General features: G+C 38.1%; 1 protein-coding gene across 1 annotated transcript in view; it reads right to left on the reverse strand.

The window, feature by feature from the left end:
- The window catches only part of SYCP1 (synaptonemal complex protein 1), a 180,756-nt gene that overhangs the window by 127,251 nt on the left and 35,077 nt on the right, over positions 1 to 18,428 (reverse strand). Inside the window, exons 15-16 of the mRNA XM_049880007.1 lie at positions 14,779 to 14,846; positions 9,993 to 10,054 (exon numbers count right to left, since the gene is read on the reverse strand). Of these exons, the coding sequence (XP_049735964.1) occupies positions 9,993 to 10,054; positions 14,779 to 14,846 (130 nt within the window). The remainder of the gene's footprint in view (positions 1 to 9,992; positions 10,055 to 14,778; positions 14,847 to 18,428) is intronic.

The raw sequence follows: 18,428 nt of genomic DNA on the forward strand, positions 1-18,428 counted from the left end.
CATCGTGCTAGAGGTCCTAGCCAGAGCAATTAGGCTAGACAAAGAAATAAAGGGCATCTGGATTGGCAAGGAAGAAGTAAAATTATCTCTCTTTGCAGATGACATGATCTTATACATAGAAAACCCTAAGGAATCCTCCAGAAAACTACTGAAACTAATAGAAGGGTTCGGCAGAGTTTCAGGTTACAAGATAAACATACAAAAATCACTTGGATTCCTCTACGACAACAAAAAGAACATCAAAGAGGAAATCACCAAATCAATACCATTCACAGTAGCCCCCAAGAAGATAAAATACTTAGGAATAAATCTTACAAAGATATAAGAGACCTGTACAAAGAAAACTACAAAGTACTAGTGCAAGAAATTAAAAGGGACCTACATAAGTGGAAAAACATACCTTGCTCATGGATAGGAAGACTTAACACAGTAAAAATGTCTATTCTACCAAAAGCCATGTATACATACAATGCACTTCCAATCCAAATTCCAATGACATTTTTTAAAGTGATGGAGAAACAAATCACCAACTTCATATGGAAGGGAAAGAAGCCCCGGATAAGTAAAGCATTACTGAAAAAGAAGAAGAAAGTGGGAGGCCTCACTCTACATGATTTTAGAACATATTATACAGCCACAGTAGTCAAAACAGCCTGGTATTGGTACAACAACAGGCACATAGACCAATGAAACAGAATTGAGAACCCAGATATAAATTCATCCACATATGAACAGCTGATATTTGACAAAGGCCCAGTGTCAGTTAATTGGGGAAAAGATAGTCTTTTTAACAAATGGTGCTGGCATAACTGGATATCCATTCGCAAAAAAATGAAACAGGACCCATACCTCACACCATGCACAAAAACTAACTCCAAGTGGATCAAAGACCTAAACATAAAGACTAAAACGATAAAGATCATGGAAGAAAAAATAGGGACAACCTTAGGAGCCCTAATACAAGGCATAAACAGAATACAAAACATTACTAAAAATGACAAAGAGTAACCAGATAACTGGGAGCTCCTAAAAATCAAACACCTATGCTCATCTAAAGACTTCACCAAAAGAGTAAAAAGACCACCTACAAATTGGGAAAAAATTTTCAGCTATGACATCTCAGACCAGCGCCTGATCTCTAAAATCTATGTGATTCTGTTAAAACTCAACCACAAAAAGACAAACATCCTAATCAAAAAGTGGGCAAAGGATATGAACACACACTTCACTAAAGAAGATATTCAGGCTGCTAACAGACACATGAGAAAATGCTCTCGATCATTAGCCATTAGAGAAATGCAAATTAAAATTACGATGAGATTCCATCTCACTCTAACAAGGCTGGCATTAATCCAAAAAACACAAAATAATAATGTTGGAGGGGCTGCAGAGAGATTGGAACTCTCATACACTGCTGGTGGGAATGTAAAATGGCACAACCACTTTGGAAATCCATCTGGCGTTCTCTTAAAAAGTTAGAAATAGAACTACCATACAACCCAGAAATCCCACTCCTCGGAATATACCCTAGAAAAATAAGAGCCTTTACACGAACAGATATATGCACACCCATGTTTATTGCAGCTCTGTTTACAATAGCAAAAAGCTGGAAGCAACCAAGGTGTCCATCAATAGATGAATGGTTAAATAAATTATGGTACATTCACACAATGGAATACTACGCATCGATAAAGAACAGTGAGGAATCTGTGAAACATTTCATAACATGGAGGAACCTGGAAGGCATCATGCTGAGTGAAATTAGTCAGAGGCAAAAGGACAAATACTGTATAAGACCACTGTTATAAGTTCTTGAGAAACAGTATAAACTGAGAAGAACACATTCTTTTGTGGTTACGAGAAGGGGGAGGGAGGGAGAGTGGGAGAGGGTTATTTACTGATTAGTTAGTAGATAAGAACTACTTTAGGTGAAGGGAAGGACAACACTCAATACAGAGAAGGTCAGCTCAACTGGACTGGACCAAAAGCAAAGAAGTTTCCAGGATAAACTGAATACTTCGAAGGTCAGCGGAGCAAGGGCAGGGGTTTGAGGACTATGGCTTAAGGGGACTTCTAAGTCAATTGCCATGATAAACTCTATTATGAAAACATTCTGCATCCCACTTTGAAATGTGGCGTCTGGGGTCTTAAATGCTAACAAGTGGCCATCTAAGATGCATCAATTGGTCTCAACCCACCTGGATCAAAGGAGAATGAAGAACACCAAGGTCACACGATAACTATGAGCCCGAGACAGAAAGGGCCACATGAACTAGAGACTTACATCATCCTGAGATCAGAAGAACTAGATGGTGCCCGGCCACAACCGATGACTGCCCTGACAGGGAACACAACAGAGAACTCCTGAGCAAGCAGAACAGTAGGATGCAAACCCCAAATTCTCATAAAAAGACCAGACTTAATGGTCTGACGGAGACTAGAAGAATCCCGGCGGTCATGGTCCCCAAACCTTCTGTTGGCCCAGGACAGGAACCATTCCCGAAGATTACTCATCGGACATGGAAGGAACTGGACAATGGGCTGGAGAGAGATGCTGATGAAGAGTGAGCTACTTGTATCAGGTGGACACTTGAGACTGTGATGGCATCTCTCCTGTCTGGAGGGGAGATGGGAGGGTAGAGAGGGTTAGAAACTGACAAAACGGTCACGAAAGGAGAGACGAGAGGAAGGGAGCGGGCTGACTCATTAGGGGGAGAATGAATAGGAGTGTGTAGTAAGGTGTATATAAGCTTATATGTGACAGATTGACTTGATTTGTAAACTTTCACTTAAAGCACAATAAAAATTATTTTAAAAAAAAGAAAATACCATGGCTTGGGTCAGGCGCACCTTAGTCTTCAGGGTGATACCTTTGCTCTTCAACACTTTGAAGAGGTCCTTTGTAGCAGATTTACCCACTGGAATGCGCCTTTTGATTTCCTGACTGTTGCTTCCACGGCTGTTGGTTGTGGATCCAAGTAAAATGAAATCCTTGACAACTTCAATCTTTTCTCCGTTTATCACGATGTTGCTCATTGGTCCAGTTGTGAGGATTTTTGTTTTCTTTATGTTGAGGCTCAATCCATACTGAAGGCTGTGGTCTTTGATCTTCTTTAGTAAGTGCTTCAAGTTCTCTTCACTTTCAGCAAGCAAGGTTGTGTCATCTGCATAACGCAGGTTGTTAATGAGTCTTCCTCCAATCCTGATGCCCCCTTCTTCTTCATATACTCCAGCTTCTCGTATTATTTGTTCAGCATACAGATTAAATAGGTATGGTGAACGAATACAGCCCTGATGCACTCCTTTCCTGACTTTAAACCAATCAATATCCCTTTGTTCTGTCCGAACAACTGCCTCTTGATCTATGTAAAGGTTCCTCATGAGCACAATTAAGTGTCCTGGAATTCCCATTCTTCACAATGTTATCCATAATTTTTTATGATTCACACAGTCAAATGCCTTTGCATAGTCAATAAAACACAGGTAAACATCCTTCTGGTATTCTCTGCTTTCAGCCAGAATCCATCTGACATCAGCAATGACATCCCTGGCTCCACGTCCTCTTCTGAAACTGGCCTGAATTTCTGGCAGTTTCCTGTTGATATACTGCAGCAGCTGTTTTTGAATGATCTTCAGCAAAATTTTGCTTGCATGTGATATTAATGATATCGTTCTATAATTTCTACATTTGGTTGGATCACCTTTCTTGGGAATAGGCATAAACATGGATCTCTTCCAGTCAGTTGGCCAGGACGCTGTCTTCCATATTTCTTGGCATAGACGAGTGAGCACCTCCAGCACTGCATCTGTTTGTTGAAACATCTCGATTGATAAAACCAGGTAAAGACACCACAAAAAAGAAAATTACAGACCTATATCACTCACGAACTTAGATGCAAAAATCCTCTACAAAATTCTAGCCAATAGAATTCAACAACATAATCAAAAATATAATTCACCATGACCAAGTGGGAATCATTTCAGGTATGCAGGGATGGTTCAACATTAGAAAAACAATCAATGTAGTCCATCATATAAATGAAACAAAAGACAAGAACCACATGATCTGATCAATTAATGCAGAAAATGCATCTGACAAAGTCCAACACCCATTCATGATAAAAGCTCTCCCCAAAATAGGAATAGAAGGAAAATTCCTCAACATAGTAAAGGGCATTTATACAAAGCCAACAGCCAACATCATCCTAAATGGAGTCTGAAAGTATTCCCCCTGAGAATGGGCACCAGACAAGGATGCCCTTTATCACCACTCTTATTCAACAGTGTGCCGGGGGTCCTAGCAAGAGCAATTAGGCTAAAAAATAAATAATGGGCATCCAAATTGGCAAAGAAGAAGTGAAAGTATCTCTATTTGCAGATGACATGATCTTACACACAAAAAACCCTAAGGTATCCTCAGGAAAACTACTGAAACTAATAGAAGAGTTCAGCAGAGTATCAGGATACAAGATAAACATACAAAAATCAGTTGGATTCCTCTACATCAACAAAGAGAACCTTGAAGAGGAAATCACCAAATCAATCCCCTTTGCAATAGGCCCCAAGGAAATAAAATACTTAGGAATAAATCTAACCAGAGACTTAAAAGATCTGTACAAAGGAAACTACAAGACATGACTGCAAGAAACCCAAAAAGACCTACATAATTGGAAAAACATACCTTGCTCATGCATAGGAAGACTCAACATTGTAAAAATGTCAGTTCTACCCAAAGCAATCTATAGATACAATGCAAGCCCGATCCAAATACCACTGACATTTTTTAATGAGATGGAGAAACAAATCACCAACTTCATATGGAAGGAAAGGGGCCCCGGATAAGTAATGCATTACTGAAAAAGAAGAACGAAGTGGGAGGCCTCATGCTACCTGATTTTAGAACATTTTATACCACCACAGGAGTCAAAACAGCCTAGTGCTGGTACAACAACAGCTACATAAACCAATAGAACAGAATTGAGAATCCAGACATAAATCCATCCACATACGAGCAGCTGATATTGGACAAAGTCTGTTAAATGGGGAAAAGACAGTCTCTTTAACAAATGGTGCTGTCATTAACTGGATATCCACCTGCAAAAAAAAAATGGAAACAAGGCCCATACCTCACACTATGCACAAAAACTAACTCAAAATGGATCAAAGACCTAAATATAAAATCTAAAACGATAAACATCATGGAAGAAAAAATAGGGACAATGCTAGGAGCCCTAATACATACTATAAACAGTATACAAAACATTACCAACAATGCACAAACACCAGAAGAGAAACTAGATAACTGGGAGCTCCTAAAAATCAAACACCTATGCTTATCCAAAGACTTCACCGAAAGAGTAAAAAGATTACCTACAGACTGGGAAAAAGTTTTTAGCTATGACATTTCCGATCAGCATCTGATCTCTAAAATCTACGTGATACTGTAAAAACTCAACTACAAAAAGACAAATAACTCAATTAAAAAATTGGTAAAGGATATGAACAGACACTTCGCTAAAGAAGACATTCAGGTAGCTAAAAGATACACGAGGAAATGCTCACTATCATTAGCTATTACAGAAATGCAAATCAAAACTACAATGAAATTCCATCTCACTCCAAAAAGGCTGGCATTGATCCAAAAAACACAAATTAATAAATGTTGGAGAGGATGTGGAGAAACGGAACACTTATACACTGCTGGTGGGAATGTAAAATGGTACAAACACTTTGGTAATCGATTTGGCGCTTCCTTAAAAAGCTAGAAATAGAACTACCACACAATCCAGCAATCTTATTCCTTGGAATATATCCTAGAGAAATAAGAGACTTTACAGGAACAGATATATGCACACCCATGTTCACTGCAGCACTGTTTACAATAGCAAAAAGATGAAAGCAACAAAAGTGCTCATCAATGGATGAATGGATAAATAAATTATGGTACATTCACACAATGGAATACCACATATCGATAAAGAACAATGATGAATCCGTGAAATATCTCATCATAACATGGAGGAGTCTGGAAGGCATTATGCTGAGTGAAATTAGTCAACTGCAAAAGGACAAATACAGTATGAGACCACTATAATAAGAACTCAAGAAAAGGTTTAAACACAGAGGAAAATATTCTTTGATAGTAACGAGGGTGTGGAGGGAGGGAAAAGGGTATTCACTAATTAAGCAGTAGACAAGAACTATTTTAGGTGAAGGGAAAGACAACACACAATAAGGAGAGATCAGCACAACTGGACTAAACCAAAAGCAAAGTTTCCTGAATACAACCAAATGCTTCAAAGGCCAGAGTAGCAGGGACTGGAGTTTGGGGCCCATGGTTTCAGGGGACATCTAGGACAATCGGCATAACAAAATGGATTAAGAAAATGTTCTGCATCCCATTTTGGTGAGCAGCATCTGGGGTCTTCAACACTAGCAAGCAGCCATCTTAGATGCATCAATTGGTTTTGGTCTATCGCAAAGGAGAATGAAAAACACCAAAGACATAGGTAAAGATGAGACCAAGAGACAGAAAGGGCGACATAAACCAGAGACTACAGCCTGAGGCTGGAAGAAGTAGATGGTGCCTGGCTACAATCTATGACTGCCCTGACAGGGAACACAACAGAGAATCCCTGATACAGCAGAGAAACAGTGGTATGCAGATCTCAAATTTTCATAAAAAGACCAGACTTAATGGTTTGACTGAGACTAGAGGGACCCTGGTGGTCACGGTCCCAAGACCGTTTGTTAGCACAAGACTGGAACCGTTCCTGAAGCCATCGCTTCAGACAGGGATTGGACTGGACTATAAGACAGAAAATGATACTGGTGAGGAGTGAGCTTCTTGGCTCAGGTAGACACATGAGACTATGTGGGCAACTCCTCTCCGGAGGCGAGATGAGAAGCCAGAGGGAGACAGGAGCTGGCTGAATGGAAACGGGGCATATAGGCTGGAGAGGAGCAGTGTGCTGTCTCATCAGGGGGAGAGCAGCTAGGACTACATAGCAAGGTTTGTATAAGTTTTTGTAGGAGAGACTGGCTTGATTTGTAAACTTTCACTTAAAACACAATAAAAAAAAAAAAAAAGTACATCCAGAATGCTCCTTAGAAGCAAGGATGGTGAGACTGTGCTTACATACTTTGGACATGCTATCAGGAAGGATCAGTCCCTGGAGAAGGACATCATGCTTGGTAAAGTACAGGGTCAGCAGAAAAGAGGAAGATCCTCAACGAGATGGATTCACACAGGGGCTGCAACAATGGGCTCAAGCATAACAATGGTTATGAGCATAGCGCAGGGGACCAGGCAGTGTTTCATTCTATTGTACACAGGGTTGCTATGAATTGGAACCGACTCGATGGCACCTAAAAAAAACAACAATAAAGCTACAGTAATCCAAACGCTGCAATATTGGACAGACATAGGTGTGGGGAAAGAACAGAATCCAGGTATAAACCCATATACTAAAAGCAAACCAAACCCACTCTCATCGAGTCAATCCTGACTCATAGCAACCCTACATAAACATGACCAATTGATTTTTTTTATAAATGTGCAAAAACAATTCAGTGGAGAAAGGACAATCTTTCCAGCAAATGGTAATGTCACCCTATGTCAACCCAAAGTATTTAAACCTTAAGTATAACTTTCTCTCACTACCACCACCTTCCAGCCTAAGCTAGAGTCACCTCTGCCCTGACTACTCCGTCTTTTAACCATCTTACCTTTATATACTGTTCTTCACGCTGCAAGTCAAATGATCTTTTCAAAACACAAATTTTACCAAGCCACCTCCTGCTAAAACTCATTAGTAGCTTCCCATTCCTCTTACGATAAATACAAAATTCCCTTGATAAGATTTACAAGTCCATAAACCGTCAGACTCTTACTACCTAACTCTCTAGCCTCATTTTGCACCACATTCTTCCTTTCACTGCATCGTATACTCACCATACTCCGTTCCACCAAAGGTGCTTTGCATATATTTCCTCTACCTGATGTGCTGTTCACTTCCTTCATTATTAAATTCCTACTTACTCTCCAGACTTTGGTTCAATCTTTAATTCTTCAAGGAAACCTCAGTAACTAGTTCAAGTCCTTTTATTACAGGCCTCATAGCTCTCATATTACATTTAAATGACTGATTTTATTTAAGTGTGATTATTTGGTATCTATAGGGTCACTATGAGTCAGAATGGGCTCGACGGCACTGGGTTTGGTTTGGTTTTTGGATAGTTACATGAAGGCAGGATAGGCATCCATTTGCCCTTGACTGTATCCCCAGGGCATAGCATAATAGGAACTCAACAAATATTTCTTAAATGAGTAAATATATTATCTTATTTATTCCTCACAACCATCCTATGAGATACGTATAATTATTTTCCCCATTTCATAGATGGAAAAACTGAGGATAAACTGTCCTATGTCATACAGCTAGCAAGTAAAGAGCTGGGTTCCATTCAAGACATTCTGGTTCTGAGGACCAAAATATTAACTATGGTCCACTGCCATTCAAAAGACCCTGGGTGCAGCAAGCGCCTTAAGATCGGCTGCTAACCAAAAGGTTGACAGTTCAAACCCACCCAGCAGCTCCACAGAAGAAAGTCCTGTCCAACTGCTTCCATAAAGATTATGGCCAAGGAAACCTTATGATTCTTATCTACGACACATGGGATTGCCATGAGTCAGGACCAACTTGAAGACAGCTAACAACAACAACTGCCATTCAAACACAACAAAACCCAAAATCAGTCCTTAACCACATAGAAGTGAATCTTTATTCATTAATTTGACAAATACATACAGAATGCTTACTAAGTGTGAGTCACTGTGCTAAGTACTACGGTTACAGAATAAACAAGACATAGGTTCATAGCTCCCCATGAAACACAGATTCTTTCCACAAATATTATTGAGCACCTACTATCTGCCATCTAGTGTGCCAGGTAAGAGGGAGTTTAAAGGACACATAAATCATTAAATAATTATACCAAAATTACATTAACTTTATTTGTGAAAAGTGCTATAAAGGAAAAGTTCAGGGTGCTATGGTACCAAGCCAGACAGATCTAAACCTAGCCTGCAGTGTTAAGCGAGGTTTCCTAAAGAAATGATATTTAAACTGAGACCTGAAGTGTGCATTATGAAATTTGAAAGCAATGTAAAATAAAATATTATTCACAAGAGTTTGTACAAAAGTAATTCAGTGGAGAAGGGGAAAGTATTTGGAAATTTCCAAGAGATGGAAAGACTGGGAGTTGTAAAATCAGGTAGAGATGTGATAAGTAAATACAAAATCAAGTATCCATGGTTATAAACAATATTGTTTTCAACATCAGTGGTTAGCAAACTACAGCCTGCAGGACAAATTCAGCCCACAGCTTCTTTTTGTAGGTCCCTGGGCAAAGAATGTTTTTTACATTTTACAATGTTTAAAAAAAAAAAAAGAGGAGGAAGAAGAGACTATTTAACAGAAGCCAGAAACCATATATATTCTGTAAAGACTAAAATATTTACAATCCAGTACTTTACAGAAAAAGTTTGCTGACCCTTGCTGTATCAGTTAAACCTCTAATCGATTAACCCTTACCTAACAAATTCATTAAACATGGTTCTATCTGAAACACCAACAAGCATACTGAATATATACCATATATATCTTTTTCAAAATTGCAGCTTTGTAGCTCAAAGGTATCAAAAGCACAACATCCAAAAGTAAATTTATAATCAGCTACATAATACATATATATTTGATCTTGTTTAAAAATGTTCAAATAATACAAATACCTTCACTAACACAGTTACCAAGTATAAAAATTGGTACAGATAAGAGTATGGCTTTACTTAAAACTAAATATAAAGTTGTTTATATTTTCACTGAAAATTTTAGCATAACATATGCATAACGTGAGAGTCTAAGTCAATGGATTCAATATTATTTTCAAAAGTAACTGCTACATATTAATAAAAGAAACTGTATACTTACCAACATTTTTTTCAGTTCTTCAAGTTCTATTTCTTTGTTATTTTTAAACTTGGTCATCTCTTCTGAAATAAGCAAAGGAACATAAATATGTTAAAAGTTGGATTAAAAGAATAAAAAAGAGAAAAAATAAGAATATCATTTGAAAAGGAAGAATCAAAAGAGATGAATTAATCCAACTAGAGCACCATCAGAAACCCTGTTGGTGTAATGGTTAAGTGCTACAGCTGCTAACCAAAGGGTTGGCAGTTCAAATCCACCAGGTGCTCCTTAGAAACTCTATGGGGCAGTTCTACTCTGTCCTATAGGGTTGCTATCAGTCGGAATCAACTCAACGGCACTGGGTTTGGTTTTTTGTTTTTTTGGAGAGCACCATAAAGCACAGAGGAAGTTCAAATCTATGCAAAAATAATAATGGATAAACAGTAATAGTAACATTTCTATAAAGGTAATTCCACAGCCAAATGAGCCCAAAATGCGTGAAGGAAAATTAGCAACGAATCTGTATAAAATATATTTAGTGTTAGGTTATTCAGCACGTGCTTTTGCCTTCAGTTCATCAATATTTAAACACCTGGCCTCTTAATCATCACTCCAAACTAAAGTGATCCTCCTTTCTGAAGCTAACTCTGGATTTCAACATTATGTCTCCTGAGACTTTAGCTGCTATATTACCAATATACATTGATTCTCTGTAACCCATTATTACCCACTGCCGTCGAGTCAATTCTGACTCATAGCGACCCTATAGGACAGAGTAGAACTGCCCCAGAGAGTTTCCAAGGAGGGCCTAATGGATTCAAACTGCCGACCTTTTGGACAGCAGCTGTAGCACTTAACCACTACGCCACCAGGGTTTCCCTCCTATTGCCTGTATCTCATTTGAATACAAAGCAAAAAATATGTAATTGATTTTTCTGCCCTTTCCAAGCTACTGTCAAATTCTTACTCTACCTTGCAGACAAATTCCTATTTGTTCCCAACACTATTCTTGATTAGCCCCAATACAGAACTACTGCCTGGCTCCAGAAAAAAGGCATTAGTTAAATTATAATCACAAAGATCACTAATAAATTATGATCGTAAGAGGTGCAATTTTCAGTTCTCATCACTGTGGAGCTTTGTGGCATTTGATACTATTTTATTACTATTTTTTCCCATTGCTTTTCAAGGCGTTGCTTTATTCTGATTTTCTGATTCCTCCCTAACCCCTGGTTCCTGTTTCCTTTGCTGACACCCTTCCTTCTTGCCACCCAAAATAATAATGTTTTACAAGGCCTTTCTTTCTATACTACCTTGAATTCAACATTTGGATAATGAATTTAAAAACTTTTCCAGCCCTCACCGTCCACATTTTCTCCTTTTCACATTTTTAACTGCCTACAAAGCTTCCAAATGATGTCCAGCTGTCACCTAAAAACTTATATATATATCTCTGAAATATTAACTTTCCTTACTGTTGAGTTATTAATCACTGGAAATGTAATAGGCTTCCTGAAAATATCTGCTACTTTGTACATTATTAAAAAAAACTTATAATAATTACCCATAACCTTTAAGGAAAAATCAACACAATATGAAATGCCAATGCAGAATCTAAAAGAAAAACTTGACACGTGCAAAGTTTATTTAACCACAAAGTTTCATTTTAGGTAAAGGAAAGTTAATTTTATATAACTCAAGGATTAGTTGAAGACAGCAGACTAAGCATGTATCTTAAGCTCTCACCCCTCTCTCTCACCCTAATTCCATAATTTTAGAAAAATGACACAAAAAATAAACACATCAGAGAACAACAAACAAAAAAAGACTATCATTAACAAACCAGAAAGATGAGGAATCCTCGGGAAGAAAAGCCTGCATTAATTCAATGAAGGCTATGTGGAACAATAAATCCAGGTGACCACATCCCCCTCGCCCTGCCCACCTCAGATTCTAGGAATTACAGCCAAAGGGGCATGGTAGTGCCCCAAATAGCTAATGGTCCCTGGGCAGGATAGACATACTTTATAACCAAAAGATAGGCTGCTAAGCCCACTTTCCTTGCAGCACCTCCCATATCTCTCCCATAATCAGAAAAATTAGATTACAGTACACATGTAGATGAAGAGTAGAAGCATAAGAAAATACTATCAAGGAAGAATGCAAAGTGTAGCCAGGAAACAAAGCAGTAAGAGTGAGGGCTACTTGAGTAAGAAAAAAGGTTATAAAGGAAAGACAGAGGAAGCAGAAGCCTAGTAAATACAATAAGAGATGAGCAAAGATGAAGGCAAATAAGGATAATGTGAAACATGGTGTTACAGATGGAACTGTGTCACCCCAAAATCTGTATTGAAGTCTTGGCCCCTATACCTGTGGATGCAATCCTGTCTGGAAAAATGGTTTTCTTTATGATGTTAATGAGGTCATACAAGAACAGGTTGGTTCCTAAACCTAATCACTTCTGAGTTATAAAAGGAGCAGGCTAGACAGAGACACACAAGGGGAAGACATCATAAGAAGGAAGACACACGCAAAAATTGCATCTACCAGCCCAGGAACTCTAAGTATTGCCCAAACCAAAACCCACTGCCATCGAGTCGATTCCGACTCACAGCTAAAAGCTGAAATAGACAAAGAAGAACCTCCCCATAGAACCATGCCCTGAATTCAGACTTCTAGTCACCCAAACTATAAAAAAATAAATTTCTGTTCTTTAAAGCCACCCACTTGTGGTATTTTAGGTAACAAAGAAACACAGTTCGATGATTAACCTGACCACTACAATTTGTGTCCCATTATGTTCCTTATGTTCATCCCCTATTAGGCTAAAAGAGTGTACTTGAAACTCAAAAACCAGGAAAGAGAAAATGTGGCCTTGAATTGTTCTAAGTCTGTGGAAATGAAGGAGAAATACTCAAAAGATATTTAAGAACTAAAAAAAAAAAAAAAATGGGGACTCTTAAATCAATTAGATTTTATGAGTTATATAACCCGTTGCCATCAAGTCAATTCTGACTCACATATCAAGAGTTAAAAATGACAGCGTAAGCGAGGAAGAATAGTACAAAATAATCTCCAAGATTTCTGGTTTTGAGAAGGATACCATCAGCCAAAGACGGAAACAAACTAATGTTGAGTACCTATGTCATTGTTCATGCTACTCTCCTACATACAATGTTTGGCATGCCCCATCATCCTCCACAACTGTCCAAAGCCTCGCCATCCCTTAAAGTCTACTTTTAAAATCTACCTCTTCCATGAAGCTTTTATCAACTCTGCAGTTCACAGAGTGGTATCTTTGGTTTCCTCTTTTTATGAGCAATAAGGCACCTCCATCAATTAGAAATCTTTGAGCATTCACCATAAATATGTAAGTATGCAAAAAATACAAATATTTATATACTGTTTCCTATACAACATACTGTGATATTATTATTTATTATAAAATATATGCAAAACATAAAAAATAGAAATAAAAGCTCTGATATTTTCTTCTCTTACCCTAATGGAATTCTTGCTCACTCACTCATTTCAGACACTATAGCTCTACTGGAAATTTGTTCAACCTTTCTCCCATAGTAGCTAGAGATTTCACAAGAGCAAGGTATTTTATTTTTTGTATATGTTTTCACAGCACTTAAGATCATTCTAAGAAACACACATAGTATTGTTTCACAGCTCTAAACTTTCTATTCAAACTTCTTATTAACTGATTGTTTTATTATGAAAAATCAATTGTGCATTTGATTTTTAATATGACAAACAACAGTCACTTAAGTTTAGTATTTTACTGAATTGTTACAAATAAATATTCATTAAATATATCTGGGGGACCAAAATTATTCCTTAGTCACAACATTAACTGAACAATTCTAAAGGAAGTAGAATGCAGTAACTTAAAACCATAATTTACTGCTGGTAGGCGCATTAAAAATTGGATGAAGGCTGCACTTACAATCTTTCTAATATAAAGTAATACTAAGAAAATAAAAATATTTACCATCGAATAGCACAATTTTGGATTCTTACAGGTTAGTCTACAATGGAAAATTCAGCATTGCAAAAGGAAAAGCATAATCGTTCAAAAGTTCAACCAAGCATACTAATGACTTATGGAATGTTTTCAATGCAAACATTTCAGATACCTGGCAAGCAAGCTGAGTTGTAACTTTTTAAATAAACAAGCTAATATTAAAGCTTACAGAAAGTTATAGAGATATTCTGGGAAAACAACTGCTAATTAATGAATTTATAAAAATAATTCTTTTGACTGGAATAATTACAAAAAAATATATTTTGTGCTTTTTAGCTCTCTACATTTCTTACGAAGCTTAGAATTATTAAATTTAGCTAACTAAATGATCATATTCAAAAAATAACCACAGAATTTCACTCTCTTTTGGGCATCAAAGTTGCTGAATACTATTACACATTTTCTATAAACAGTTCATAACACAAACATGGTTAAGCAATGAAATTTCAAAATTCAGTTATAAAATATAACAGTTATTTCTCACTAAGGCCCTGAATCCTAAATAAGGAAAATACACTAGAAACATCTCTTAGGCTCCTTTACACTTCTAGATATCTATGAACTGCATAATGAAACTGAATAGTCTTTCTTTAGATTTAAGTTTTCTATTTTTGAAAAATCAAACAAGTTATCGAATAATCACTATTGGCAAATGGGGTTGCTAAGTCGGAAACAGACTGGACAGCACCAACAACAGTAACAATTCTGAAATATTGTTTATTTTTATAATTAGCTAATATTATCGAAGTACACATGCTGTTGTCTAAATCTTACCCAGTTCAGTTGACTTCTTCTGAAGCTCCATGGTAAGTATTTTCAATTGATCTTCATTTTTTTCCAGTCTTATATTATGTTGAAACATAAAATATCCCATTAGTCAGAATTCATCTAGTAACTAAAATTAGTACAATTTAGCAACCAATACATTTTAGCATAGATTCATCCAATTAATTATTAAACACTGACTACCTACTCTGTGCTGGACAGTGTGGTATTTTAAAATAATATGTTACAATTATAAATACATAATTATATATTAGTTACATCCACATAAAACCTTAAAGCTTATAGTCACAATTTTGTCTCTTAGCTATTGATAATAAATAAATGCATTCTAGACCTCTGAAAGAGACTGAATATATAACTACTATTATACTGAATTCTGCCTTAGGAACAACATAAATATGAGTACCTGTGTTAGTCACTTAATTTTCCTGACTTTGTTTCCTTCTCTATAAAAATTGAGGTAACTGAGAAAGAGAACATATAAAGTTGCTTACAATTTTAAAGTTTAAAAATCACCAGGACAGGCCAATCGGAATATATAAGATTAGCGCTACTAGCTTTTCTTACTTCACAATACACAAGTAGTGAAGAAGAATGCTACGAGGCCCAGGCCACGATGTCAAAAAGAAGCTTATTCATCTTCCTTCGAGAGAGAACTACCAGATTTAATTAGTCCTGATGCTAATGGAGCAAAAATAAAATAAAGCTATTTTTATAGCTTTATAAGAATATTTCCTTAATATAAAAAAATTTTTTTTTTTTTTTTTAATATACAGTAGTGGAAAATACAGCAAGTCTTTAACACTCAAGTCTCAGAAAAACAGCTACTTAGGTGAAATGCAAATAAGTTTATTTTCTGTACGGTTAGTTATTTTCATTAATTCATTCATGCATTCCTTCAATAAAGATGTTTGAGCACCTACTCTACAACAGGCTAACAGCTAAATACAGAAATCAGAAAGTGGTTACATATAGCCCAGGAAATTAATTCTACGAAGCTAATAATAATCACCACCACGTATCTATCAGTCATACTGTTGTGGCTTGCATGTTGCTGTGATATTAGAAGCTATTCTACCACTATTTCAAATACCAGCAGTGTCACCCATGGTGGACAGGTTTCAGTGGAGCTTCCAGGCTAGAATAGACCAGAAGAGAAAGAAAGTCCTGGTAACCTGTTATGAATTGTGTCCCAAAAAAATATACATCAACTTGCCTAGGCCATGCTTCACTATATTGTGCGGTTGTCCCCCATTTTGTGATCTAATGTAATTATCCTATGTGTTGTAAATCCTAACCTCTATGATGTTAATGAGGCTGGATTAGAAGCAATTGTGTTAATGAGGCAGGACACAATCTACAGGATTAGGCTGTATCTTCGGTCAATCTCTTTTGAGATATGAAAAAGAGAAGCGAGCAAAGAAGAGAAGGACCTCACTACCAAGACACATGGAGATTTCCAAGGAACGCCAGGCCCACAGATGTTGAAAGGAGACAAGGACATTTCCCTAGAGCCAACAGATAGAGAAAGCATACCCCTAGAGCTGGCACCCTGAATTCAGATTTTTAGCCTCCTAAACTGTGAACGAATAAATTTCTGTTTATTAAAGCCATCTACTTGTGGTATTTCTGTTATAGCAGCACTAGATAATTAAAACAAAATTTGGCACCAGGAGTGGGGTGCTGCTCTAATGGATATCTAAAATGTGGAAGTGGTTTTGAAACTGTGAATGGGCAGAAGCTGGAAGAGTTTTAAGATGCCTAATAATAAAAGCCTAGATTGCCTTGAAGAGACTGTTGATGGAATTATGACATCCATCAAAGACAATTCAGGTGAGGGCTCAGAAGGAAGGAGAGCTGTAACACCAGAGATGGTGCAGACGGTAAGAAACAGCAGCAGAGAAACTGCAGCAGCAGAACCAGGAGACTGGCAGCTGACCCAAAGAGCAAGAGTGCTGAGTGCCTTTGAGCAGGTGGTTTCCTGGCAGAGTAGGGTACTTCCAGGCACTTGTTAGTGGAGCTAGGCTTACTGACCCATGGAGCGAGAGAGTTGGGCGCCTTCAAGCCAAGGCTTACTGAAGGAGTGGGATGCCTCTGGACACTTACTGGTAGCTAAAGAGCTTTCTAACATTTGCCTGAGCAGGGCAGAGGCTGGGCCGGTCCAAGAGGCCCGAGGGACCAAGAGGCCAAAGAACCAGGAAACAGAAGAGACAAGGAGTAAGGAAACCAGAGCTGCCTCAATCTCAACGTGGGGGGGCCATGACCTCTAGGGTCTCAAGGGGTGGAATCACAGCCTGCTGAGTTTCAAAGGATGGAGCCATGGCTTCCCAGGCTTCAAAGAGTCAGCCTTCACCAACTCAGTTCTGTTCATGAGCCAGGGGTATAAGGCCAAATCTGCTGCCCAAGCTCAGAGGACAGGACTGCCACACCCAAGGGGCAGAAGAACAAGACCTGTTTAGGATGAGGGGATAGAGTCACCACTCAAACAGACTAGGAGAATGGAGCTCCTCAAATCTGAGGCAGCAGAGTTGCCACCCCAGTGGGCCTGGAAGGTAATGCTGAAGCCCAGGGCCGAGGTGCCTCTACCTGGAATCTAGGGAGTATAGCTAACACCCAGACTCTGGAGAGGAGGGCCATTGCCTAAATGGTCTCAGAGAGCAGAGGATTATTTTCAATCTTAAGAGCTAATGTAATGTGTTCTGCTGGATTTTGGACCTACTTGGTACCTGTTATCCTTCTTTCCCTCTAATTTCTCCTATTTGTAACAGAAATGTCTTCCCTGTGCCTGTTCCACCATTGTACTTTGGAAGCAGATAACTTGTATTCTAGATTTCACACAAGAAGAGGAATTTTCCATAGGGCAGAATTTGCACTTAGAGCTGATATAAGACGTTTGGGATGACATGACAGGGTGAATGTGTTTTACATATGGCAAGGACATGAATTTTGGGGGACCAATGGATGGAATGTATGGATTGAATTATGTCCTCCCAAAATTGTGTCAACTTGACTAGACCATGATTCCCAATATTGTGTGGTTGCCCCTCATTGATCGGATGTAATTATCCTGTGTGCTATAAATCCTAACCTCTATGACGTTAATGAGGCAGGATTAGATGCAGTTATGTTAATGAGGGAGGACATAATCTATAGGACTAGTTTGTATCTGAATCAATCTCTCTTGAGATATAAAAAACAGAAGCAAGCTGAGAGGAGAGGAACCTTCTTCCACCAAGAAAGAAGAGCCAGGGGCATCCTTTGGACCCAGGGTCCTTGCACTGAGAAACTCCTAGACACAGGGGAAGACTGATGCTAAGACCTTCCCCTAGAGCTAACAGAGACAGAAAGCCTTCCCCAGAGCTGGCGTCCTGAATTCAGACTGCCAGTCTCCTAGACTGTGAAAGAATAAATTTGTTTGTTAAAGCCATCCACTTCTGGTATTTCTGTTATAGTAGTACTAGGTAACTAAGACACCTATGTTACAGAATAAGCCAATAAAAGCCTTATGGATCGCAAAAGGACACTGCCCTACTCGCTTGCTTTGGACACATCACAAGGAGGGAGTGATCAATCATGGAGGAGAACATAATGTTTAGTAAAGCAGATGGCCAGCAAGAGCAAAGGAGGCTCTCAGTGAG

Source organism: Elephas maximus, chromosome 3 (assembly GCF_024166365.1).
Source record: "Elephas maximus indicus isolate mEleMax1 chromosome 3, mEleMax1 primary haplotype, whole genome shotgun sequence".
Lineage (NCBI taxonomy): Eukaryota > Metazoa > Chordata > Mammalia > Proboscidea > Elephantidae > Elephas > Elephas maximus.